Below are 26,330 nucleotides of genomic sequence, written 5' to 3' on the forward strand. Positions count from 1 at the left end.
GATTTTGGAGGTTGTTACGTCCAAACTGTGGAACAGCCTCCCTCGTTCAATCAGGTAGGCTTTATTTGTTATTTGCTGAAAAAGTCATTGTTAGCCATAGTTTAAAACCATGCATGTGCGTGTGTGTGTGTGTGTAATGAATTGTGTGTGTCTTTATTTGAACTGCGAAGCGCTTTTCAACTCTGTGTTTTAAAAGTGCCATAAAAATAAGTTATTATTAGTTAATATTATTATTTTTGGTTTAGAGCTGTGGAAGGACAAAAGCTTCAAGCATTTAAAGAACATCTGTCAACATCAGTACAGGTCAAATAATCATTGGGCCACTTTTAAATACCAAGCTTTTAAATCAAATTAAAAACATGAAGGTGTGTTTTTTTTTATGAACATCAGGGTTTACAAAAGATATAAAATATTTTTTTTAAATCCTCCACTTTTAATCGTTAAGTTTTTCTCTTTATCTTGACCAATGTACAGAATTTTAAATAATTAATTATGAAGGACAAACGCACATTTCACAAATTGAAAAATGAAGTCTGGACATAATGTGTAGACTCTCAGCTTTCATATGAGCGTATCCACATTCAAATTGGATGAAGAGTTTAAGAGTTTCAGGTCGTTAACATGTGCCACACTCTTTCTATAGGGACCAAAAGTAATTGGACGATTAACTCAAAGGGTGTTTCATGGGCAATTCCTTTGTTGTGTCATTATCAAAGGCCTGGAGTTGATTTGAGTTGATTTGAGGTTTGATTGCATCTGGGAGATTTTGTATGAACAGACATGCGGTCAGAGGAGCTCTCCGTGCAGGTGAAACAAGCCAACCTACAAAAACAGAAAAAACATCTGAGAAATGGCCACAATATTAGGAAAAACCTACAGTTTGGTGCATCCTGAGAAAGAAAGAAAGCACTGGTGACCTAAAAAGACCTGGATGCCCACAGAAGACAACAGTGGTGGATGATCGCAGAATCATTTCCATGCTAAAGAAGGCAGCTCATGATCCAAAGCACATCATCTGTAAAACACGGCACAGGCGGTGTGATGGCTTGGGCGTGCAAAGCTGCCAGTGACACTGGGACACGGGTGTTTATGATAATGTGACACAGGACAGGATGAAGTCTGCAAAGAGCAAGCAAAGAAGTGAAATATTCACAAATGGCCAAGTCAGTTACCTGATCTTAATCTGAACACGCGTTTGTTGAAGACTGAGCTTCAGACAGAAAGGCCCACAAACAAACGCCTGGCAGAGCATTAAAAAGGAGGAAACCAGCATGTGGTGATGTCCACGAGTTTAAGACTTCAGGTTGTCATTACCAGCAAAGAGTTTGCAAGTGTCCGGCAGCCTCGCCTCTGTCAGTGCACCCAGGGCAGCTGTGGCTACAGTGTAGCTGCCATCACGAATGGGTGAATGACTGAATGTAGTGTAAAGCGCTTTGGGGTCCTTAGGGACTGAGTAAAAGCGCTTCACTCACTGCCATTTAAGTATTATCGGGGCGATCGTGGCTCAAGAGTTGGGAGTTCGTCTTGTAATCGGAAGGTTGCCGGTTCGAGCCATGGCTTGGACAGTCTCGGTCGTTGTGTCCTTGGGCAAGACACTTCACCCGTTGCCTACTGGTGGTGGTCAGAGGGCTCGGTGGCGCCAGTGTCCGGCCGCCTCGCCTCTGTCAGTGCGCCCCAGGGTGGCTGTGGCTACAATGTAGCTGCCATTATCAGTGTGTGAATGGGTGGATGACTGGGTATGTAAAGCACTTTGGGGTCCGTAGGGACGAGTAAAGCGCTATATAAATACAGGCCATTTACCATATTAGAAATGAACGTTTCATTTTCAGTTATTTAATTTGTCCAAATGCTTTTGGGCCCTGAAATGAAGTGATTTACTTTAGCTCCCTCACATTTTTTATTTCAACCCACCAAATTAAAGCTAAAAGTCTGCATTTCAGCTACATCTGAGTTGTTCCACTGGGGTACTGTACAGAACCAAAATTAGAAAAAAGTCTGTCCAAATACTTATGGACCTTATTGTGTCTTATCTTATCTACTGAAATAATCAGAGCCTTTTTTCCCACCACGATGATAAAAAACCCAACTTTAGCGTTACAGAATAAACAGATACGGTGATTATCAAAGAGGAAACAGATATTTAGATCAGATGTTTTGCTGGTGCGCTGACAGTAAAAGATGCAGATAAAGACGAGATAAACTGGAATGATCCCACGCGGGGAGCTGAATTCTCACGGCAGGTGATGAATCGAACAGATAAGAAACTATTAACGAAACAACATCGTAAAATTCAGGGCAGCGTGCACTTTGAAGACACTTTTGGGGGGATTTTATGCCTTTTATTTCAGAGGAAAGAGTCAGCAGGAGATAAAGAACAAAGGACTCCTGAATGACACCACAGGACTGCAGACCTCGACACAAAGCCAACCGAGTCTTCTACGTATCTGTGAAGCAAACCTTCTTCCAAACTTTCTTTGTCGGCCAGTTTCTGGAAGCACGATGAGAAGCAGCGCTAATGTGGAAAAGCAGCTTCTGAACGACATTGCTTCTTATTTTTTATTACAAATCAGAAGTTCAGAAAGCACATCACAGCCTCGCAGAAGTTTTATGTCCACGGACACAACTTTTCCAGTTTTCTAACCTTCCTGAACACCATTTGTCATCTCTCCGTTCTCACATGTGGACCAGAAACACTCCTGGAAGCTGTGCTTATCAAATAGAATAAACTTGGTTAGATTTAGGTTAGATAAATGTTGCAGATATGAAACCTGCTTCCTGTTGAGATACATCAGTTGCAAAAGCAGTGCATGAACACAATCAGATTAATTTTTTTGATAATTTTCGATCGATCAGGATAAAGATACGTGTGCTGGAGCAGAGCAGCGTGTTGGTCAGGGTTGGAAGCTCTGCAGGTTTCCCCTCGCGCTCCAAAGACATGCTCACTAGTTTAACTAACGATCGTAAACTGGCTGTAGGTGCGTCTGTCTCCAGGTGTTTGAGATCTTTTGCCCTCTGTCAGCTGGGAGAACTTTCCCCACCACCGTGATCGTAGGTGAGGGAAATGGATGGAGCTGTTGTCCAAACAAATTACTTCAGGACGTCTCTGATCGCGAATGCTTCTTAAAATTGAACATATGTAGTTTCTGCTCAGGTAGACGGTACGGAGAACACCTACAGTCTTAGCAGGAAGACCAGAGTTTGCTGTGCCTGAAGGAAGTGACCAAATAAAGAAATCAGTGATGATCTCAGATCATCAGAGAGAAGCTGAGCGTACACTTATTAATACATTTAATGTAAACCGTGGACACTATATCACAGAAAATAAAAAAAAAGTAGAATCTGTTGTCATTAAAACAAATTCTGTTCTTTAAATTAATGCGACCAAATCTGCCGCACTGAAGATAAAATTCAGCTTCTGCTGTTTTACACGTTTTTCTGTCACAGATGTTATCAGTGCAGCCAACGTGTTATTTTCATCTGACAGACCGCCTGTCAGGCTTTCATCGTGTGATTCAGATGGTCTGCAGAGATAACAGGAATCTCCCGCTTTGTTTCTTGAGCTGTTATCACCTCAGAGATCAGGCGTGATCACATCTGATCTGCATAAATTGTGCTGATCTGAGAGCAGTCGCACACAGACGCTGGACGGGACCAGAGCAACATCATGAAGCTGCTGAGGCACGGCGTCTACACTCTGCTGGTGAGCGTCGACTTTATTCACTCTGATCATCTGTTCACTGCGACTGAGAGATGAAAAGACAGATTATATTAGTCTGCTGGAAATTACAAGCAAGAAATTACAAGCAAGAAATTACTCACGGCTGATAGTCGCAAAGGTTAGATTGGGGATGACTGGTGAGAAGTTCCAGCGCAAAGTAAATTTAGCAGTTTGACTGTAAAATTGATCAGACTGGAAGAACCAGCAGCGGCTGAAAGGTTTTACTGGGTTCATTTAATGGATGGACATGAAAAGTGTTGCAAACAGAAACTAGCTCCAAACAGTCTTTTAGAGATGTCGTTAGCTGGCCTCAGGGTCAGGTGTCAAGCTGTCCAGAACTGGAACCAGCGCGGGTCTTTAGGCAGGTGAGTAAATTTAAACTGGTCAGAAAACGCTTTTAATAAAATAATGTTTTACTTCATGTTTCCAGATGGTAAATGGCCTGCATTTGTATAGCGCTTTTCTAGTCCTTAAGGACCCCAAAGCACTTTACACTACATTCAGTCATCCACACATTCACACACTGGTGATGGCAGCTACATTGTAGCCACAGCCACCCTGGGGCGCACTGACAGAGGCGAGGCTGCCGGACACTGGCGCCACCGGGCCCTCTGACCACCACCAGTCCAGATAATCTCCTGTACGACTCACAGGGTTTATAATAATTATAATGTGTGTGGCTAACGTAATATTTAATCAACTATAACAGTTTTTGGTATTTTTACCTGATAGTTACACAGTCATGACGCGTAATAGCTCATCCCGTCCTAAAACTCTCCGTGAAATCGTCCTCCTGCAGACACTCTGAGTTTATTTATGTTTAAAACTGAGTTTTGTGTCGGCTGCTGCTGTTTAATGGACTATCATGTCTTTTTTTGTGCTTATCATGGTTCTTATTTGGCCCTGTAGATTTGAAATTTAAACCCTGTTAAAACAGCGTTTAGAGTGATGAAGTTTGTTGTTGCTTAAATTGCCATCATCTCACTAAAAAGTATAATAAAATAACCTTCAAGGGATGGTTATAGACTCTCAGCAGCGAGCTCAGCTTAACAGATGCTGATGGAGGCTCGAAGCATGTCAGGTTTGGGGTTTGTTTTCCAGCTTTTTCTGAAGAATCCACAGAATCTCCTTTAAAACAGTCCAACCCAGCATTTTCATCCAGCTTCATGGTGACACTCCTCTGGGCAACACCATAGATTCAATCCGGATAGACTTAATTAAAAAGAGCTTGTTTGTGTTGATATTACATCTATAATTTGTGATGTTTTTCTCACATTTTCACTCTGGATTTGAACTTTGTTCTCTGTGTGAGTCTATCGGTCTGTCTCATCACTGCCGAGCAGTTTTGGTCCACTCTCGGTAACAGCGTTGCTTCAGTTCATCGAGGTTTGCACCATTCGTTCATGCACAGCTCTCTGGACTCTGCACCACTGCAGCCGCTTGATTCTTTTCTTTTTCAGCCACGCATCTTCATGGAGCTCTTGGGTTTGAGCTCAGGGGGAATTTGCTGGTACGTCTGCTCCTGGGGAGATTGTGGCATTGAGTGTGTTAACATATACACCTGTATATAGAGGTGGTCCCTCGGGTCATTAATCAGATGATGAAGGGCATTTGATTGGCTGATACTTACCCTCCGCTTCACACGAAGGGACTTTGAGGAATAAACGCTCTAACAGTCTTTAAAAGGCAGAGTTTTAAACTGTCAAACAAATAATTCTAGTTTTAGTATTTTAAGCTTCTAGTACAGACTAAAAACTTACTGAGAAACTTGCACAGATGAGCTTCACTAAGAGGTTCGTACTCTTCATACTAGATTAAAAGTTGAAACCACTGAACGATGTTTCAAACAGGCTGAGGATGATCAGAAAGCTCTGAAATACATATATGTATGCAGAAAAATGTAAACATGGTTGAAATAGTTGCATTTAGTAAAACCCAAGATTGTAACTTGTTGGTAATCTTGTATATTCAGGTATGTTGCAGTGCATTGTGGGTCGCTCACTCCGAGGTTGAAACTGAACCTGCAGCTGAATGTGACGCCACGCTGACGTTCTCCTCCGAGATCACGAGCCTGACTGAAGGAAACGGGGACATCCACAGCAGATCTCTGTCTCCGTGGAACTGGACGTGAGTAAACTCATGAATGAATCTGTGAATAGATGACTGAATGAGTAAAAACAGAAGCAACTCTGATAAATGTGGAATTTCACTTGTTGCTGTGTTTGTTACTCAGGCCAAACACGGACAGAAACCGAATCCCCAGGACGCTCTGGGAGGCCGAGTGCAGCACCAGCTTTTGTTCCAGTCCCATCCCGGGACAGAAGGACCAACACAACCTGAACTCAGTCCCCGTCTACCAGAACATTCTGGTCCTGACCTCACACAATGGCCGGCGCTGCTACAAAGCATCGTTCCGCTCTGTGGCGGTCGGCTGCACCTGTGTTCGAGCCGAGACCGATCAGAAGTGAAGCCCAGGAAACAGAAATGTTTCAAAATAAAAGGAGCTAAAAAATAAGCTAATTGAAACCTGGTCATTTCATTCTTGCTGTTTTTGTTGTATTTATTTAAAAACTGCACAGTGCGTGTTAATATCAGATGTGCCAGATTTGAATCAGCTCATTTTTATCTGTAGTCTCTGTGCAGGTAACATAAAAAACACACAAACAAATAAAAACTACGTGGAGTAAAAAATGATGACAAGTCTGGTTTGTTTGAGATCAGCTTTCATTGTATGTGCAGCATCGATCTGAGAAGTGCCAAAATAGTTACTCCCCTTTACTGACCTCACATTTGGTTCCTATCAGGCCCCTCGCTGTCTACTCTAGCAGCAGCCCTAACACCAATCCCCCCAATAAATCAACTGAAAGTATTGGGGGAAAGTCTATATTAAACTTTATACATAAAACTGCCATGTTTTTTAAATGATCGAAGCTTAAGAGATCGCCTTTATCGATTTTTTTCCTGGAAATGGCCTGATGCGCTTGGATTTGTGTAAATTAAATTTTAAATTGTTGTTGAAATTTTCAGTCATACTGTTACACCCGAGCCCAAAGTGAGTCAAAGTTAACTGAACTTGTTTACAGTGTCATTGGTTGTTTCATAAACATCACACATTGTTCAATAATTAGTCAAATTAATGATTTTGAAGTCACTCTTGAACCTGTGCCTCTGTAAGACATAAGAATGTGTGATTTTGAGTGTGTCATTGTGTGAAGACTACTGCATCATCTGCGTAGATTGGATTATTAATATTTAGATACATGTTAATATGAAGTGCAAAGAAAAGTAGTCCGAGCATAGAGCCTTGTGGAATCCCTGCAGAGTGAATATATGCACATTGCTTCCTCTGTGATAGAGAAATCCACAGAACAGCTTCAGTTCAGATAAAACTCGGTGTTTGATTGTGTGAAATGTTGTTTTCAAGTCTGGGTTTGGATGATTGCTCGTTTTTGTTCAAGCACAAAATAACATTTTAATGTATTTTGTGCAATGAAAGACATGACTTTGTTTGACAGTAACATTACAGGAACAGTCTTGATCTCTGAATGATGGCGTGTGAATATAACCAAACAAATCAAACACGAAACAGATTAAACATGTAGTTGTGGACTTGCAGTTCTCTCGCCATCCACCAGTGGGCGTAGCAGAACTGCTTTTCTCCTCTTTTTAAAACAATTCTTCTACAAAGCTTGTTACCTTTTACAGTTTTGTTTTGGCCAACATTCTTAAATATTTTATCATCTTACATTTTTATTATTTTAGAATAGAATAGAATATTATAGAATAGAATAAAATAGAATAGAATAGTTTTCATTTAGAATTTGGAAATATAACTAAAATAACAAGAGAAAAAAAAAACTTGAAGTTTACAATTTTGCTTTGCTTTGTCTCTTCATTTTTTTGTTGAATTAGTCTCCAAATTTACCATCATGTGCACTGGACGAATTAGAAAAGTTCCTAATCTTTCCTTTTATTAATCTGACGTGTTTAGAGAATAAATGTGACGTTACTGTGTGGAGGATTTGGTGGCGTATTGGCATGCACGCTGCAGCGAAGTGTGCATTACTGCTGAGTCTCATGATGTCTGAAATCCTCTGCAGAGAAAAACTTGTTCAGACTGAAATCAGCTCTAATTAGCTGAAAACAAGAACACATTGTGGAGTGTGTGTGTGTGTGTGTGTGTGTGTGTGTGTGTGTGTGTGTGTGTGTGTGACAGCAGGCCCAAAGACCCGAACAGAAAACAATAGAAGTGAGTAGAAAATAAGTTGTGCAGCGTAGCAGCGAGCAGCTCACATCCAGGAGACGCTCAGGTAGGTTTGATTTCCTTCTTGTCCTTCAGATTCTGTGACCTCTGACCTTTGTACAGAGATAATTGAAGCTTAAGTGTTTCCAAAGAAAAAAGGCATTTGAAGGATCTTTAAGCCAAAGTTTGTTGAAGCTGAATAAGCTCCAATCAAAGCTGTTGGACTGCTTTTAACTCAATCTATTTGCCACCTATCTGTACATTTATTTCCCTCTCGTGCACAGCGGGGTAAAATAAGTACTGAATACCTCACCAATTCTCAAAGTTAATCCATTTTTAAAGCTGCTATTGATGTAAAACAACCCAATGCAGTACACAGATGCAAAGAATTCAAACCATAGATGTCCATAACTTGAGTTATGTGTATTAATTAGAAAAACATAGGGGAAAAGTATTGAACACATTTACTGAAATGTATTTAATACTTCGTGCAAAAGCCTGTATTGGTGATGACAACTCCTGCACAGAGAAACTAGTCTCACGCATTGCTCAGGTGTGATTTTGGTTCATTGTTCCACACAAACAGTCTTCAAATCCTGAAGGTTCTGTCGACCCCACTATGAACTTTAGATCTCTCTATAGGTTTTCATTTGGATTAAGGACAGCTGATTGGCTGGTTCATTCTAGCAGGTTTATTTTCTTTCTCTGAAAGCAGCTGAGAGAATCCGTGGCTGTGGGATCATCGTCCTGCTGAAACGTCCACCCTCGTTTCATCTTCATCATCCTGGCAGATGGCAGCAGATTTTTATCCTGAATCTCTCTGTACATCTTTCCATTCATCCTTCCTTCATTTATATGAAGTACCGTATTTACCGCACTATAAGGCGCACTTAAAATCCTTCAATTTTCTCAAAAATCAACAGTGCGCCTTATAATCCGGTGCACCTTATGTATGAACTGGTTGGGCTTATTGACCTCAAACCGATTTTATGTGCTACACGGCGCTCAAAAGTCTGTCAAAAAATGTTTTAGAGCTTGATGGATTGTTGGAGCATCACAGCTACCGTAGTCAGGAGCCTCGCGGAGTAATCTGGGTCCAAAACTCCGTCTGCTTCAGGTACCAAAGTCAAACAAACACTGAGAGTTAAAAACGGTCTAAATTCTTTCTTCTTTAATAAAATGGTCAGCGTTGCTGCTTTACCAGGTGTAACAATTAGGTTTAACATCCAGGCATCCACGAAAACAGAATTTATTAAATGTAAAGGAGTTAGAAGTTAGCAGGAAGTTAGCTCGCTAGCTTCCACCTAAACATGATATAGCATGTTCTGACTGAGAGATTTATGAAAAATTCAAACGTACAGCTCTGTTATCACTTCCAACATAAATGAAGACAGAAAACTAAACAGCAGTGACGTTTGTAGGGTTACTGAAGTTGGGCTAGCTGCTATATAATGATGTGCTACGTGATTGCTAGCGACACAGCTATGTTAGCATAGCATAAACACAGTGAAGCTGGAGGATGAACGCTAACTTTTTTCCAACTGATAAAAGTTAACGTGAGGGTTTCTGATGGTTAAACAAATGCCAAACTTCAGTCAGGAGAACAACTGAGATTATTCATCCACAATACGAGGTTAGTCATTAATATACTGCAACAACATGGGAATAGAGCAGCTGCCAGAGAATTCAACATTAATGAATCAATGGTACGGAGGTGGAGGAAGCAAGAAGAATGAGTTGAGTAAAGTTTGACTTAGTTTTGTTTGGATTAATGTGCTTTGTGCTCCGAAAAATACATTATGCTGAAAAACAGTGATATGCTGTGCTTATTGTTCTCCACACATGGTGTTTTGATGTATTTTGGCATCCAAAGAGTTCCATTTCGGTCTCATCTAATCAGACTATATTCTCCCTCTGTTTCACAGGCTTGTCTAAATGTTGTTCAGCAACCCTTAAACGCTCTTCAACACGCTTTTTCTTTAGCAATGGACTCTTGCATGGTGAACGTCCATACAGGCCATGGTAGTTAAGTGCATAACTTGTTTTCTTTGAAACAACTGAACTTGTTGATTCCAGGTCTTTCTGTAGCTCTCCACAAGTGCCAAGTATCCAATGCCATCAGTATGTTTTACAAAAATACGGTTGTGAAGGTGTTGAGAGAGCTCACTGGGTTTATCCATCATGAGATGTTTACTTGTGTGACACCTAGGTGATGAGGCACCATTTTTATAGGCCATCAGTTGGGACTGAACCAGCTGATATTAATTTGCAGTAATTACTGATTTTCTGAAGCTGATGCCATTTCCATGCCTTTTTGAACCTCCCTTTCTTCATGTGTTCAATACTTTTTCCCTGGGCGATCGTGGCTCAAGAGTTGGGAGTTTGCCTTGTAATCGGAAGGCTGCCGGTTCGAGCCCCGGCTTGGACAGTCTCGGTCGTTGTGTCCTTGGGCAAGACACTTCACCCGTTGCCTACTGGTGGTGGTCAGAGGGCCCGGTGGCGCCAGTGTCCGGCAGCCTCGCCTCTGTCAGTGCGCCCCAGGGCGGCTGTGGCTACAATGTAGCTGCCATCACCTGTGTGTGAATGTGTGGATGACTGGATATGTAAAGTGCTTTGGGGTCCTTGTAAAGCGCTATATAAATACAGGCCATTTCCCTGTGCCATTTTGCATTATTATACATAAATTAGTTTATGGACATCTGTGGTTTGCTTTCTTTGTATGTGTGCATTGGATGGGTTGTTACCCACATCTGGTGAGAATTTCATGTTAATATCATCTTTAGAAATGTATTTATTTAGAAAATTCAAGTTTTAAAATAAATTACTTCAGAGCATTTTACTGGTATATTCATGGTAGAAATTTGTTTGAAAACTACAAATATTTGACATTTTAATAACAAATATCTGCTGAATTACAGCCATTTCCCAGCATTAAACTTTTATTTTACATTTTATAATCTGGAATTCCCAACAGATAAAAGCATAACAAGGATATACGCTTTACAGCTAATACTCTCAGCTTTTTGGCTTCCAAATAAATTTGTAATTTAATTTACTGAAGTGTGATTTTCATTTTCACTTAGGGGTAATCAAACAGAACAGAATCTTCTTATCATTTCCTCCTCATCCAGCTGGGTCATCTCCCATCATGCCTCAGGTGTCGTTTGCCCATCCCTCGCTCTGTCTTAACTTCCTCCCTCTGCTGCACCGCCTCCTCCCATCCAACCCCCCTACCGTCCGAGACGTGGATGTTCCCCCTCTGTTTCGGGAGCGCTTCATCCTGACGGGGTACCGTCCCACGGGCATGTCGTGGCGGTGTTACGCCCTCAGCCTGTTCCAGATCCACAATGAGACGCTGAATGTGTGGAGCCACCTGCTGGCTGCCGCCTTCGTGGTGCTCAGGTTCATGGTGTTCGCCATCATGCGAGGAGGGGTAGGATATTTACAGATGCTCTGATCTTCTGCTGCATGATGACATTCTGTTTGACTTCCTGTTGTCTGACCTTTGACCTATTAAGGGAATCCTGGGTTTCCGACTGCAGGGTCCTGAAGGTGAAGGTTTTTCTGTGGATGCCTCCTCTCTACCTCTGGTCCTCTATGTTCTTTCTGCCGTCACATACCTCAGCTGCAGGTGAGTGATTCATTCTTTGGTCACCAACGATAAGAAAGTGTTCCTATATATTTGATTTGGGAATGATGTTTGAAGCTTAATGTAAACATTTTAAATATTGCAGCTTTAACTAACATCGTGTTACCTCCTGCAGTGCTGCCGCTCACCTGCTGCAGTCCCACTCAGAGCAGGCGCATTACTCACTATTCTTCCTGGACTATGTGGGCGTGGCCGTCTATCAGTATGGCTGTGCTCTGGCTCTCTGCCTGTACAGCTCCAACACTGCCTGGAGACAAAGCATGCTGGGACAGGTTTGTTTACAGATGTTGAACTATGGTAATATTTGATGGCTGATTGTTGGACGTCTGCAATGTTGGTTGATTTTTTGGACGGCCTGGTAGTTTTCTGGTAAGGTAGTGGAAATTTAGTCTTGACTGACTGTCTGGATGAAGGCAGGAGGTTGGACAGTTGGATGTTACATGTTGGATAGTCTGACAGTGTTTATGTTTGGGTATTTTCACTGAATGATGGATGGCTGGATACTGTGATGGCTGGGTGGTTGCATACTGTGTAACTATCATGATCCGAGTGAGTGTCTGCTGTTTTGATGTGTTTCTCCATGCTGGCTCTGGTTCTCCAGTATCTGCCCATGAGGGCAGAGGCTCATTTCCACATGCATCATCCAGCAGTGATCCATCAGTGGCAATCAGCAGGCTGGCATTTAAGACCAGCTCACCCTTCGTCTCATTGCCAGTCCGTCAGCTACGGCTGTAACTTAGTTGAATTCTAACTGGTGTTTCCTTGTGTGTCCAGTTTGTTTTTGCCGTTCCTGGAACTAAACTCCGCTGCAGCTTGCTTTACTTGTCACTTTCTTCAACCATTAACAAGACAATTGGAAGATTTATACACAACTTTCGGAGCCAATTGGAAATTGCCCTTCACTGTGATACACCCACAACCCTTCTACCTGGTCCTCACAACTTTCATGGACTGAATATACTTATAACTCACTTCTCTCTTCTGCTATAGGTCTCATGCCTTTTGAAGCCTCTCTAGGGTACCAACCCCCTCTTTTTCTACAGATGGTGCCTGATCTTGCGGTGCTCTCAGTTTGCTCCAGTCCACTGTGCCCGTCTGCTAGTAACTGCTAGTCTATTGTCCCTTGAGTCTGCTTTCATGTCCACTTCCACATATCAGCCTTTCACCCCCTGACAGTTAGATGACTGTACAGTATATGGATAGTTGGATGGTTTGATAGTATAACCATTGGATGTTTGGATATTGTGATTGTTGGACAGTTGGATTGTTGCATTTTGGATAGATGGATTGTAGGACAGTGTAATGCCTTAATGGTCTGAAGGCTGGATGTTTGGATATTGATATGGTTGTATTTTTGGGGAGCAGGCTGACTGGCTAGTTGAATACATGGACTGCTAGATGGTGTGATGGTCAAACAGTTAGATGAGTCGATACTAGGTAGTTGGATGTTGAATACTGGTATGTTTGTATGGTTGGAGAACTTGATGGTTGGATACTTGGGTAGTTAAAATTTTATTAGTGTGAAAGTTGCACAGTTCAGTGATTGGATGTTGGATGACTGGATGGTTGGATAGTTTAATAAATGGAGTCCTGGACGGTTTAATGGTTGGGAATTTGGTTCATTTGATTGTCGGATGTTGCATTATTGAATCACTGGATATTGTTATGGCTGTATATCCAGTGATGCAACTGGATATACCTCCCAACTGGAGCTAGGAGGTTAAATAGTTTGACTCATGGACTGTTAAATAGTGTGATGAGTGGACAGTTTAGTGACTGGGTGTTGGATGACTGGATGGTTTGTAAATGATATTGGTAAACAATTTGATAATTGGATATTGGATTGTTGGACGGGTATAGCTGTATGGTTGGACATCTGGGTGGTTGGACAGTTTAATGATTGGATGTTGGATAGCTGAATACTGTGACTGTTGGATATTGGAAAGTGGGGTGATTAGATGACTGAATGGTGTGAATGTTGGACTGATGAACCCAGTGCAGGCTGGACAGGTTTGTTCACGGATGGACAATTTGGATGTTTTGTAGTTGGCTTATTTAATGGTTTGATGATTACTTTGTGGACAGTTGGATTTCTTATTGCAATGATGGCTGTTCAGATGGAAGGGAAAACATGGTTAGAAAGGTTTGTGTTTGAGTCTTCTGTCCCATCGGTACAGTGGGGCAAAAAAGTATTTAGTCAGCCACCGATTGTGCAAGTTCCCCCACTTAAAATGATGACAGAGGTCAGTAATTTGCACCAGAGGTACACTTCAACTGTGAGAGACAGAATGTGAAAAAAAAAAATCCATGAATTCACATGGTAGGATTTGTAAAGAATTTATTCGTAAATCAGGGTGGAAAATAAGTATTTGGTCAATAACAAAAATACAACTCAGTACTTTGTAACATAACCTTTGTTGGCAATAACAGAGGTCAAACGTTTACTATAGGTCTTTACCAGGTTTGCACACACAATAGCTGGTATTTTGGCCCATTCCTCCATGCAGATCTTCTCAAGAGCAGTGATGTTTTGGGGCTGTCGCCGAGCAACACGGACTTTCAGCTCCCGCCACAGATTTTCTATGGGGTTGAGGTCTGGAGACTGGCTAGGCCACTCCAGGACTTTCAAATGCTTCTTACGGAGCCACTCCTTTGTTGCCCGGGCGGTGTGTTTTGGATCATTGTCATGTTGGAAGACCCAGCCTCGTTTCATCTTCAAAGTTCTCACTGATGGAAGGAGGTTTTGGCTCAAAATCTCACGATACTTGGCCCCATTCATTCTGTCCTTAACACGGATCAGTCGTCCTGTCCCCTTGGCAGAAAAACAGCCCCATAGCATGATGTTTCCACCCCCATGCTTCACAGTAGGTATGGTGTTCTTGGGATGCAACTCAGTATTCTTCTTCCTCCAAACACGACGAGTTGAGTTTATACCAAAGAGTTCTACTTTGGTTTCATCTGACCACATGACATTCTCCCAATCCTCTGCTGTATCATCCATGTGCTCTCTGGCAAACTTCAGCCGGGCCTGGACATGCACTGGCTTCAGCAGCGGAACACGTCTGGCACTGCGGGATTTGATTCCCTGCCGTTGTAGTGTGTTACTGATGGTGACCTTTGTTACTTTGGTCCCAGCTCTCTGCAGGTCATTCACCAGGTCCCCCCGTGTGGTTCTGGGATCTTTGCTCACCGTTCTCATGATCATTTTGACCCCACGGGATGAGATCTTGCGTGGAGCCCCAGATCGAGGGAGATTATCAGTGGTCTTGTATGTCTTCCATTTTCTGATGATTGCTCCCACAGTTGATTTTTTCACACCAAGCTGCTTGCCTATTGTAGATTCACTCTTCCCAGTCTGGTGCAGGTCTACAATTCTTTTCCTGGTGTCCTTCGAAAGCTCTTTGGTCTTGGCCATGGCGGAGTTTGGAGTCTGACTGGTTGAGGCTGTGGACAGGTGTCTTTTATACAGATGATGAGGTCAAACAGGTGCCATTCATACAGGTAACGAGTGGGGGACAGAAAAGCTTCTTACAGAAGACGTTACAGGTCTGTGAGAGCCAGGGATTTTCCTTGTTTGAGGTGACCAAATACTTATTTTCCACCCTGATTTACGAATAAATTCTTTACAAATCCTACCATGTGAATTCATGGATTTTTTTTTCACATTCTGTCTCTCACAGTTGAAGTGTACCTCTGGTGCAAATTACTGACCTCTGTCATCATTTTAAGTGGGGGAACTTGCACAATCGGTGGCTGACTAAATACTTTTTTGCCCCACTGTATGTTCAGATGTCCTGATCAGGTTTTTGGATTTCAGGTCTTCCTCCCAGCAGCTGCCCTCCTTGCGTGGCTCTCGTGCACCGCCTGCTGCTATGCAAAACTTCGTTTCCGCCGTCCATACCCCCTTCACAGGAAGCTCTGCCAGCTGATCCCAATGGGCGTGGCCTACCTAGTGGACATCAGCCCTGTTGCCCACCGTCTTGCCACCCACAGCTGGACAGGCAGCCCTGCACTACCATTGCACTTCTTGCAGGTAGTTCCTTTTACTTATTTCTTTAGTCATGGATTTATTAGACCTAACAGTTATATTTATTACTGGTTAGTAATTTTGGGTAAAAATATTGCACGAATTGTTCTTATTTGTATATTTTTGTGCTACTGTCAAAAAGCTTTCTATCATTTTTCCACCAGGTGGTGCTGTTTATGCTATCCGCCTTCTTCTTCTCTTGCCCCGTTCCTGAGCGCTTCTCCCCCGGCCGCTTTGACATCGTCGGCCACGGACACCAGCTCTTCCACATCTTGCTGTCACTCTGCACACTGGCCCAGCAGGAAGCGCTGTTCCACGACTTCTTATGGCGGCGGCCGGCGATGGTCAGAGAGTTTGGAGAGGAGCGCCTCCTGCTGGCTTGCGCCTCCTTTCCCTGCCTAACGTTGTGTTGCGCCTTGACAGCCCTCGCCATGAGGAGGCAGGCTCAGGCACAGCTGATGAAAGAGCAACGATAGAAGAGGAAAAAGTTTGTGTACAGGAAGTCTCTTCTTCTTCTGAGGGACTGACTCTGCAGTGGAAGCATTTCTTTACTTTTGTTGGTTTGGTTGTTTGTTAGCATCAGATCATAGTGATGCAGACCAACATATTCCTGCACCGAACTTCTGGTTCTTCTGGTTTCTCTTTTTTACATTTTACTAAACAACAACTAAAATCAAGTGACCATTTAACATTACGGGACCAGTTTTTAATTTCTGTTTGCATATTCAATGAAGCAATATTGTCTATAGTTTGTACGTTTATCTGATAGCTGAACACTGTTGCCTCTCTGAGCTCCAGGTTGGGGCCTTGATTGAAAATAAATCTAAAACCTGTATTTAATAAGATAAGATAACCTTTATTAAATTGGTTTTGTTACAGCAGAAAGTAATAATAATAATAATAATAATGGATTGCATTTATGTAACGCTTTTTGGGACCCCTCAAAGCGCTTTACAATTTACCCTCTGGCCATCACCAGTAGGCGGTAGGTGAAGTGTCTTGCCCAAGGACACAACGACCGAGACTGTCTGAGCCAGGGCTCGAACCGGCAACCTTCCAATTACAAGACGAACACCCAAATTTTGAGCCACGATCGCCCGCCAAAGTGGACGGTGCAAAGTTATATAGCAAAACTTAGAAACACTGGAATAGAATAAGAATGAGATACTACATAAAATAGATTAAAATAATAAGATAATAAAATACTAAGATAACCGTTGACTGTTCTTCCTTTAACAACAGTCTGTAAGCATTTGGGAACCAAGGGTTTGCATTTCGTGCTTGTTTTAGGACTTGAGCCACATGTTTTAATGGTTGATGGTCTGGAGTACTTTCAGTTTAGCAGGCAGATTTTTTTTTCCTGCGTAGCCGTGCAGTTTGTGTGGGTGTAAAGGACGGTGATAGGTTTGTAGCATAAACCTATTCGCTGGAACGTTAAGGACAATTTAATTACACAGCAAAGCAAGACATGAGTAGGCAAAGTTCTTTATGTTTCTATTTACAGCCTGTCGATTTGTATGAACAATCATTGAACAACCTATAACCAACTTGTAGGTTGGTTTTTAATATATCTGTTATTAAAAAACAACCTACCAACACGCCATATTTTACTAAAGCTGATTCTCCCTTTATCTATCAAAATGAAATTTTAGCTGACATTTTACAGTAACTACAGGGTTTCTATGGACTTTAACACCACAATGCACGTATGACAACATCCAGACAGAAAGCTGAATGCAGACTGCGATAGAGAAAAAATAATGTGAATTCACTTTATGTGTCCTTTAACAGCAAGGCTGCTGTTATCTGCCTCTCACAGTCCTCAAAGGGCCTCACTCTGCCAGTCAAGCAGAAAGTGTCAGTTGCACAGATCGGGTGGAGCTGCTCTTGGTGCTCAAGTTTCAGTTTGATCTCGGCTTTATGGAGCTTATCAGTCGCAGCTGCCTGTGGTTAGAAAGACGCCATAAAATGTAAAACACACCCCCCGTTCAGCTATCAGGAGAGAATATCATTCTCGGTTTGAACACTAAAATTATGAAACAAAGCCACTTCTGAAAGCATTTGTGGCTGTGTTGTTGACAGCACAGTAAACACAGTGATTATAACAGATGTGTGAGGAACCACACGGACAGGTGAGGAACATCCTGTTCACGTATACTTGTGCCGTAGAGCAGGTCAAAGTTCATCAGTAAATCAGCAGTGAAACAGCAAATATGCAGAGGGTGTTAAAAATAAAAAAGCAGAGATATGAATCAATTAAAGCAGAAAAAGAGGCAGCAAGTGAGCTGCTAGCCTGTAGCTCTGTAAAAATAGAGGCTTCAAACAGGTTGATTTGTTTTACCTTCTAATTTAATCTGCTATGAACAGCAAATCTTTAACAAGACAGTCTGTTCCAGCTTTAGTTACTCACAGTGATCTCTGGGTCTAAAATGTGTTAGAGCCTCATTATTAATGTGGACTAATGTTTTTGACATAAATGCCTAAAATAATATACACACAGTAGGTTTAGTGCCCATTAAACTATGATAATGCTGAAGCCTCTGCTGGATATTAGAGGAACTGCAGTCTTTCTGCACATTTCTGAATAATTACCGATTTTTGTTAGCATTAATAATCACACATTTTTAGATTTAAGCAAAGACTGCAACATTTTGAATATGTGCACTTGCAGCCTTTGTGCTAAGCTAAGCTAAGCAGGTCTCAGTTCCTGTGGGGGAATCCGGAGTCCTGTGCAGTGTGTTTGTGCAGTGTGTCTTTAAGCAGCTCTCACAGCAGAGTGTTTGTTCAGTCTGTCAATGAGTAAACGTGCAGCAGGAACAAACCCTCACAGCACCACTGAACCTGAACACACAGCTGTCTGCACACAGGTACGTCCACACCGCTTCTTAAACTTGAGCGCTCGTATATTAAGAAAGTAAACTGAACTGTTGGAGCACTCAGAGCTGCGCTTGTACTGCAGTTATTTAACTGACATGAATGTCGATGAAAAAGTTGTTTTAATTCACAGACATACAGTCATAAAATCAGTTGTAAAGGAAATTAATGTGCAAACACTAATTATCCTAATATTAATGTGTCGAGAGATATAAAGTAACTATTTTACCAAGTTTCACATCTGAGGTTCTTTTATCTGTTACTTTTCTGAGCTTCTTATGTGACAGCAGCAGCATCAGTGTGTTCTTGATTTTCACGTTTGACGTGAAAAAGATTCTCACAGTAGCACTTTTAAGACCAGGAAACAGGTTAAAAGACAGACTGGCATCGTCTGGTATTCACACCAGAAAACCGGAGACAGATGATGAGGCCCCCAGCTGCAGACCCCACCCTGTTCGATGAGGAACAGGCTGAAACAAAAGGCTGTAATTTGGGGTTTGAGGCCAACCGTTGTGGCTCCGTTGTCTTTTATCAATACAATGTTGCTGTTTTGCACTTTGTCAGAACTATTTAGGGTCTCTTTATGGACTCTTAATGTCTCTTTTACTTGTTTTTCGCCTCTTCGTGGCTTTTTATTCTTTTTCGACTTGTTTGGCATTTTTCTGGGACCTCGCCGGGCTCGTGCATAGAAAGATGGAGCAGGTGGAGCGACAGCACCACCTCCTCGTGCAGAACAGAAGAGGCTTCGCTGGAAGGCAAAGGGGCTTGCAAATGTGCAGAAACTGTAGCCCGGCAGGATAAAGCAGCTTAAATTGGTCACCCATCAGGATGTGGACAAGGGTGTTGCCTGAGCCATCAGGTGATGTGGGCTGACCTTGAGATCAGGTGACCTGCTGGGACAGCGGCTCGCTTTTGTGGACGCTATAGGCTCGCTTTCTTTGCAAAAACAAAAAGAAAATAAACAGAAAGGCAGCCGTCTCCTTCATACGTGGAACTCCGTCTCCAAACAACTGAGACAAGAGAAGAAATCTTAAAAAGAGCAGCTCCGCCCAAACCTTTCACCACAGCTCTGATCATCATCGCACATGGTGATGATGCTTCCTGTTTTCATTCATTTGTTCTAATCTCTTCATGGTTCGCCTGCTCTGTGGCCTTACTTCACTTTAAGTTCAGTCTCAAGTTTGATGGACTACGATGTGTCTGCGTATTTGAGTCGCAGCTCTGTCCTCTGTGCAGGAATTTGTCTTCAGGGGTGAAAAGTGTGACTTATTATTAACAGGGTGGGTACAAAGTAGCTGTCAGGCATCGGAGACAACAGGAAGTTCCCCCTGCGCAGAATAAAAAACGGCCCCACCTGTTGGAACATTTAACTGATGTTTTGTCACTGCAACATTTAACAGTGATAATCAGTGAGGTGGATACGTGTTAGCTTGGCTGTTTGCGCCTCGTTTCCTTTGTTACAGTGAAATAACTGCGCTAAATGCAGTTTTTTCTAATCTGAACATGGCGTTCTCGCGCCGCGACCCACCTGTTTGTGTAACAGGAGTCGGTCAGGATGATTCAACCGCAGCTCGAGTCGCCGCTGAGCTGAAAGAACGAGTACACACCCGACGACGGACCGGCCTTAAAGCACACACAGCGTCACATTAACGATATCAGTAAATATGAGCTGATATTTGCTCAGTTATGTTTGAAGGGCGCATTTAAAGCATTCCTTTGATATGAAAACAGATCAGGTGGAATTTATGTGGAAGTCTGCGAGAAGAAGGAAGAATAAAGTGTCTGACCTTTGACCTCTGCTGATTGTTAGACCTGTTAATGATCAGAGAAACTGAGGATAATTTACATCTGATCCTAATTAAAGTTCTTTACAAAACACTAAAATGCAAAGTGAGTTTCTTGGAGGTCATAAAGTCTCCGGGTCGTCCTCACTCATCTGCGTTTTCCTCTCAGGGATCATGGCAACCGGACCAGACGCCATCGAGCTGTGGCTCCTGCCATCAGGAGTGGTTAGCTTCTTCATCCTCCTCCTCATCCTCTCCATCTTCCTCACGGGTCTCTGCAGCGACTGCGGCAGGTCAGCAGACTTTCTACATCACAGGATGATGAAATGAATGAAAATGAAAAGTTTAACTTTCGTGGTTATCAGAGTCGACGCTGACCTGACGCTGTTGTTTGTTGTTTTTCAGACATTCGTTTGAGCTTCAGGATCTGGAGATGAACAGAACCCCGTCAACGCTCATCAGCGTGGTAAGAGACGAGTTTAACGACCTAAAGCCTCTGATGGTATGGGGCGTGGCTTAACTTGTAGTCTAAGGAGCTTGAGAAAGAAAAGCATCTGGACTTCTTTAAGTTACTTGAAGACGTTTCACCTCTCATCCGAGAAGCTTCTTCAGTTCTAGGGTCAAATGGTGGAGAGTCCCAGGCTGCGTCCACACTGGTCTGGATAGATTTGAAAACGGCGTTTTTGTCTGAAAACGTTCCGCGTCCACACCAGCGTTTTCAGTCGTTTTCACAGAGTTGTGCGTCCACATTGAAACGGCCGAAAACGCTTACGGTTCCAGTCCTGCGCATGCGTGAAACACAAGAAGATTCGACCTGCCTCATTTCTGTCTGCCGCTTATTTACTTTCCGGCTCGTTGAAACGTCGCAGCAAAATGTCGAGGAAAAGCAGCGAGTTTTTAAACAGACTAACAATGAGGTGGAGCTGCGAGTAACACAAAAGTACAAAGTTGCCAAAGCGAGTGAGAATTACAGAATTTGAAGAAAAGCTCTCTGGACGATGTGCAGACTGATATTAATCTTTAACAGGGCTGTCAAACAAAACAGCTGCTGCATAATGATGTCCTCCGCTATCTTAGTTTTATTGGTCACATGACTGCATCATATGACTAACATGCGTCATCGTCTTAGAAAGTCTCCGTTTTCGCTGTCCACACTGCGACGCCCAGTGTGAAATGTGTGCGTTTTCAAGAGCGTTCTGAAAACGCTGCGTTTTCCTTCAAGCAAAAACGCCGTCTCAGTGTGGACGGGAGGCCGAAACAGAGAGAAAACGATGCGTTTTCAAACTAAAATGCATTAGTGTGGACGTAGCCCCAGATTTAAGCCCTGTGGGAGTGCCCCCCCCCCCCCCCCCAAGAGGGACAATGGACCCCCTAATGGTCCTCTACCTAATCACACGAGCCATTGTGAAACCTGGCCCCACCCTATCATGTGATTTCCTGAGGTCAGATGGCCCAGGATGTGAGTGGGCGTTAAGGCGTCTGGGAAGGATCTCAACACTGGATTATAGATGGCAGACAGTTGGTGTCATAAGCCCCGCCCTCTTTTCAAAGATGGCCGTTCACAGTGGACATAGGCTGTATCCCAATTCAGGGTCTGCAGCCTTAAAGGCCGCATTTTAAGGCCGATTACGTCAAAGCGACGCGACGAAGGCTGTCCCAATTCAAAGGCTGCTCGAAATGCGGCCCTCAAACGCGTCCTTCATTTCCCTGAATTTTAAGGACGTGGCGGTGTAGACTTCGTGGTCCAACATATCCCAGAATGCATAGCACGGCGGTGGGTGTGGATAATTTTGCAGGAAAAAAAACGGCAGATGAGGGGCGCCGAAGAGTAAACTTTAAGTAAGTACTGAATATTATGTCACTTATTTATGTGCAAATGTTTAATAACGAAGAACATGAAAACATTCCTGTTGGCCACATGTCGGCAAAGTCATGTGACATTAGTGACGTTTGTACTAACTTGGTTTTAAAGCCTTTACTTTAAAATATACGCCGTTCAATAGCTGAGCTTAATCAGAGAATGATCAAAGCTCATGTAGAAACAAACAAATGAACAAAAGATTTTCTTCATTTCTGTCAAACAAAGCTGTATGAAACCTTTCCAGCTGTTAGGATCATGGTTGCTAGGCAACCTGGGCAGCGCATCGGAGGCTAGACCGTCCCATTTCACAAGCCTCGCACTTCCGGCCTTAGCGGTCTTTAAGTACGCGGCCCTTGAGGATCGTTGAGACTGCGTACTTTAAGGCTGCAGACCCTGAATTGGGATACAGCCATAGATGCTTCTTTCACTCCTCTTTCAAAACATCTGTCTTCTCTGTCCAAAATGTGAACATTGGCATCCTCAAACGGTTGACCTTTGACCTTTGGATACAGATGGACAGCCGAGTCTTGTCCCTGGAGGTGGGTCTTCCAGGTAGGGGATCATTAGGGGGTCCTTTGTCCCTCTTGGGGGGGGAAACTCCCACAGGGCTTAAATCTGGGACTCTCCACCATTTGACCTTAGAACTGAAGAAGCTTCTTGGATGAGAGGTGAAACATCTTCAAGCAACTTAAAGAAGTCCAGACGCTTTTCTTTCCAAGCTCCTTAGACTGCGATGACCTGGATGACTGAGAACCTTCACATAGTTAACCTGTCGTGTTGATCGACAGGTGAAGCTGGAGGAAGTGAGAGAAAACCCAACCATCAACGAGATCCAGAACGACGAGAAACGTGAGCAGACTTTTCAGCTGTACTACATGAAGTTTTAATGAATAGTTTCATCACATTTTCAGGTTCGTGCGACGGAGTTTACTTCAGTTTTATATAAGCAGCACCGAACTGCACGTGGAACGAAGTCAGGCTGGAGGAAGAGCTCACAGCACCTCCAGAAAATAAAAGTCTTTGCAGGAAAATGTCTTTTACGCGTGAGTGCACAGAGGTAGACGAGTAATGGCTCTGAGCCTGACGATCAGAGGTGAAATGAATACCTCCTGTGCTGGAAACGACGACTACCACGGAAAATAAGTCAGAATTTACTGCGCTAACAGCTACTGACCGTCAGCGAGAGCCGATTCAGCTCCACTAAGACATCACATCAGTCCTCCCTCAAGCTCATCCTTATGAAGAAAACCCTGTTAGGGTCCCTCCCTGGAGGAGCCACCTGGGGGCGCCACAGACTGAGCAAGGTCCCTCCGTCCCATCAAACACCAGGCAGACAGCAGACTTTAACTAAAGACATTTAAATTATACGATTCATGAGGTCAAATGAATGATGAGGCTGGGAAGACTGTTTTAATAGTTTCAGAAAAAAATATGAATGATAACATAACTTTATTCTTCCAAAGGAAAAATAAAGAATCACAAAAAAGAAGCTTTGACCTCGAGCTGAAGGATCTTTTAAATTTATTCTGCATTTAAAGGAGAGGCGCGTTTCATCTGTAGTCTCATGTTTCGTGCGCAGAAGCAGGAAGAACGAGACGCTCCGTGATTATCGGTGGAGCTGATCTAACATGAGGTCTGCAGAAATCATTTCATCAGTGTCCAAATTTAGGAGGAAACAGGAAGTATGATGTTGCACTGATCCCCTGGTGGCGTGGCAAATTTCAGTGTGTCGCAATGAAGCACCAAGCTGCTGCAGATCAAATTGTCCAATCAGGGTTGAGCAGCAGCCAGCTGCAGATCCTAGTTCCCTAAATCCCTGACCCTAATTCGTTGGAGGTTTCTTCCTGTTAAACGGGAGTTTTTCCTTCCCACCGTCACCAAGTGCTTGCTTAAAGGGGCTCGTCTGATAATATTGTTGGGTCTTTACATTACAATATAAAACACTTTGAGGCACTTTGTGTTGTTGGGGCTAAATAAATAACAACGACTTGAATTTAATCAATGTGCTTTTGATGTCCTCACCTCTCGCTGTCTCCGGCTCCCGATGTCCCGACTCTAAAGTCCCGACAGCTCCATCGTACCTGAAACTATAATCTAATAATAGATGAAAAACTTAACTGAGAGCTCACGTAAGATATATTCATGCCAAAGTATCACGTAGCATTGCAATACTGAACAAGGCAAAACAGGTATTAGACAAACATCCCTTCATATTCTCTACTGTTCACTGGTTTCACCATACTTAAGCTATTGTGCAGAGGTCTGGGGCAATAACTATAAAACCACATTAAATTCACTTTTTACTCTTCAAAAAAAAGCAATGTGAATCATCCACAGTGCAGGTTACAGGAACGTACAAACTCACTATTTTTGCAGTCTGAAATATTGAAAATTGACGATATAGTGAAATTCCAAACAGCACAAATTCTATTCAAAGCAAAAAATAAAGAACTGCCAGGAAATATTCAGAGTTTTGAAAGAAGGAAGTTATAATTTAAGGGTTTTTGTAACTTCAAAACAATGAAGGTTCGTACTACAAGAAAAAGCTTTTGTGTTTCTGTTCATGGAGTGAAACTGTGGAACAGTCTGAATATGGAATTAAAGCAACGTCCAAACATAAAACTGTTCAAAAAGAGTTATAAAAATATGATCTTCTCAAACTATAAAGAAAAGGAAAATATTTAAATTAAGTGAAGTCTCTATTTAAAAAACAAACAAAAAAATAATAATCATGATGTGATATTATAGGATATCAGAAATCTGTTCACTATTTTTATTACAAATTATATCAGTAAGGAAGCAACTAAATATTAACTGATAATTTATGGCAAAGGGGTGGGATCAATAAGTGTTTACTTCTTCCCTTTCAATGTGTAAATGAATCAGAACGGGGGGGTTTTGTATGTAATTTGTACAGTATTTTTTTCTTTCTTATTTTCTTTTCTAAATGTACTTGTATATCGTTCACATGTTGAAATAAATTACCAATCAATCAATCAAACTAAAGAATAAAACAGATGACATGAGTAAATATAAGTAAATAAGAAATATTCCACATGTAAACAAATGAGGCTCATTAACAAGTTCAGTAAGAATATTTAATGGAGTTTTCGTGTAGAACAAAACGCTTTTAGTTTGTTCTCACGCTCGATTTTCTGGCTTCAGGCTGAATCGCTTTCATGAACTCGTGATATTATTTTTTAATGAGAACACTTAAAAATTAAGAAACTCGGTGAAGAAATGGTGATGATGCCTGTGTTTGTGTTCAGAGTCACGTCCTGAAGAGGAAGTCTCAGTGCAGTTCACTCCCTGGAGGAGCCACCTGGGGGCGCCACAGAGCCAAGGTTTTATTCTCTGAATGAGAACGAAGAAACCACAGAAACAGTACTTTTATTGATCTGATCATTAGTTCCTAACTGTCGTCTGTCTGTTCACAGATCAAAACGCTGAGCACATCTACCACGCCATCGGAGGACACGGCACCAACCCGGACATATCATCACCAGCAGTGCCAGCCAATCACAAGCCAGCCAGAGCACATGACGCCGCTCTGGAGGATTTTAGCAACTACGACAGGGATTCGGTTTATGCTCAAGTCAGCAAGAAGCTGAGCTCCAGTGCTTCACCTCCACCTGTCCACACACCTGCGGAGGTACCGGAGGAGGAGGAGCCTTCACCTCCGCTGCCCGAGAGGGCGGCAGAGATGGAGGGATGATGGATGAAGATCGAGAGACGGTGTGAAGAGACAGAATGAAGGACGCCAGGTCCTCCCGCACGCATCATCAACGCCAAAACCTGAAAACTACATCTGCCAATCAGAGTGCTGGAACCCTGACACTCATGACATCACAGCGTCAACATCTCAGCTTCAGCGTCTTGATGTGAGGTTGAATTTCTAATGCCAGTGAGGCTTTGAATGAAAAAGAGACACGTGTCACGCGTGGAGTGACATCAGCAACTGAATCTGAACAAGTTCAGAGACAAAAACACGGAGGACGATTCAGGAACAGCAACGATGGAGGGAAAAATATTTTTCATCTTTATTGTAGTTCAGCAGAGTTTTCAAGCATTTTTTAAAATCAGATTTGAGCCGATGCACGTTTTTCAGAATCACAAAAACTTTATTAATCCCGAAGGAAATGTCCTGATTTTTATGTCCCAATGAGCCTTAAAA

At 42.6% G+C, this 26,330-nt stretch overlaps 3 protein-coding genes across 7 annotated transcripts; all 3 read left to right on the forward strand.

Moving 5' to 3' along the window:
• Nucleotides 1–3,664: 3,664 nt before the first annotated feature.
• Nucleotides 3,665–6,186, forward strand: il17a/f2 (interleukin 17a/f2). Of its 2 annotated transcripts, XM_087843748.1 has the most exons (3): nucleotides 3,665–3,700; nucleotides 5,691–5,845; nucleotides 5,952–6,186. In XM_087843748.1, exons 1-3 carry the CDS (start codon nucleotides 3,665–3,667, stop codon nucleotides 6,184–6,186), a joined length of 426 nt encoding a protein of 141 aa, XP_087699874.1. The 2 variants fall into 2 exon arrangements, with proteins under 2 accessions (XP_087699874.1, XP_035768641.2); XM_035912748.2 differs by lacking the exon at nucleotides 3,665–3,700 and having other exon boundaries at nucleotides 5,607–5,845.
• Nucleotides 6,187–9,527: 3,341 nt separating this feature from the next.
• LOC118455046 (membrane progestin receptor beta-like) lies at nucleotides 9,528–16,515 on the forward strand. 3 transcript variants are annotated; one of them, XM_087843762.1, is made up of 6 exons: nucleotides 9,528–9,594; nucleotides 11,093–11,394; nucleotides 11,480–11,592; nucleotides 11,726–11,882; nucleotides 15,428–15,643; nucleotides 15,802–16,515. In XM_087843762.1, the coding sequence occupies exons 2-6, from the start codon at nucleotides 11,110–11,112 to the stop codon at nucleotides 16,111–16,113; spliced, it is 1,083 nt and encodes a 360-aa protein (XP_087699888.1). In that variant the 5' UTR covers nucleotides 9,528–9,594; nucleotides 11,093–11,109; the 3' UTR covers nucleotides 16,114–16,515. The 3 variants fall into 3 exon arrangements, with proteins under 3 accessions (XP_087699888.1, XP_087699882.1, XP_087699881.1); XM_087843756.1 differs by having other exon boundaries at nucleotides 9,534–9,594; nucleotides 11,045–11,394; XM_087843755.1 differs by lacking the exon at nucleotides 9,528–9,594 and having other exon boundaries at nucleotides 10,799–11,394.
• Nucleotides 16,516–17,685: 1,170 nt separating this feature from the next.
• Nucleotides 17,686–26,170, forward strand: LOC102789037 (uncharacterized). Of its 2 annotated transcripts, none has more exons than XM_087843765.1 (6): nucleotides 17,686–17,769; nucleotides 20,465–20,588; nucleotides 20,701–20,761; nucleotides 22,945–23,005; nucleotides 25,426–25,500; nucleotides 25,594–26,170. In XM_087843765.1, exons 2-6 carry the CDS (start codon nucleotides 20,470–20,472, stop codon nucleotides 25,869–25,871), a joined length of 594 nt encoding a protein of 197 aa, XP_087699891.1. In that variant the 5' UTR covers nucleotides 17,686–17,769; nucleotides 20,465–20,469; the 3' UTR covers nucleotides 25,872–26,170. The 2 variants fall into 2 exon arrangements, with proteins under 2 accessions (XP_087699891.1, XP_087699890.1); XM_087843764.1 differs by lacking the exon at nucleotides 17,686–17,769 and adding an exon at nucleotides 18,405–18,504.
• Nucleotides 26,171–26,330: the final 160 nt, after the last annotated feature.

The sequence above is a fragment of the Neolamprologus brichardi genome, chromosome 1 (genome assembly GCF_056152115.1).
Source record: "Neolamprologus brichardi isolate AB-2024 chromosome 1, ASM5615211v1, whole genome shotgun sequence".
NCBI classification, from domain to species: domain Eukaryota; kingdom Metazoa; phylum Chordata; class Actinopteri; order Cichliformes; family Cichlidae; genus Neolamprologus; species Neolamprologus brichardi.

What these genes read in the sequence shown, in the direction of transcription:
- il17a/f2 (XM_035912748.2), top strand. Translation starts at nt 5,607, where the DNA reads ATGCAGAAAAATGTAAACATGGTTGAAATAGTTGCATTTAGTAAAACC. An exon ending in CTGTCTCCGTGGAACTGGAC is followed by an intron (nt 5,846 to 5,951) that starts GTGAGTAAACTC and finishes TTTGTTACTCAG; the next exon opens with GCCAAACACGGACAGAAACC.
- LOC118455046 (XM_087843762.1), top strand. Translation starts at nt 11,110, where the DNA reads ATGCCTCAGGTGTCGTTTGCCCATCCCTCGCTCTGTCTTAACTTCCTC. An exon ending in TCGCCATCATGCGAGGAGGG is followed by an intron (nt 11,395 to 11,479) that starts GTAGGATATTTA and finishes TGACCTATTAAG; the next exon opens with GGAATCCTGGGTTTCCGACT. An exon ending in TACCATTGCACTTCTTGCAG is followed by an intron (nt 15,644 to 15,801) that starts GTAGTTCCTTTT and finishes TTTTTCCACCAG; the next exon opens with GTGGTGCTGTTTATGCTATC.
- LOC102789037 (XM_087843765.1), top strand. Translation starts at nt 20,470, where the DNA reads ATGGCAACCGGACCAGACGCCATCGAGCTGTGGCTCCTGCCATCAGGA. An exon ending in CTCTGCAGCGACTGCGGCAG is followed by an intron (nt 20,589 to 20,700) that starts GTCAGCAGACTT and finishes GTTGTTTTTCAG; the next exon opens with ACATTCGTTTGAGCTTCAGG. An exon ending in GATCCAGAACGACGAGAAAC is followed by an intron (nt 23,006 to 25,425) that starts GTGAGCAGACTT and finishes GTTTGTGTTCAG; the next exon opens with AGTCACGTCCTGAAGAGGAA.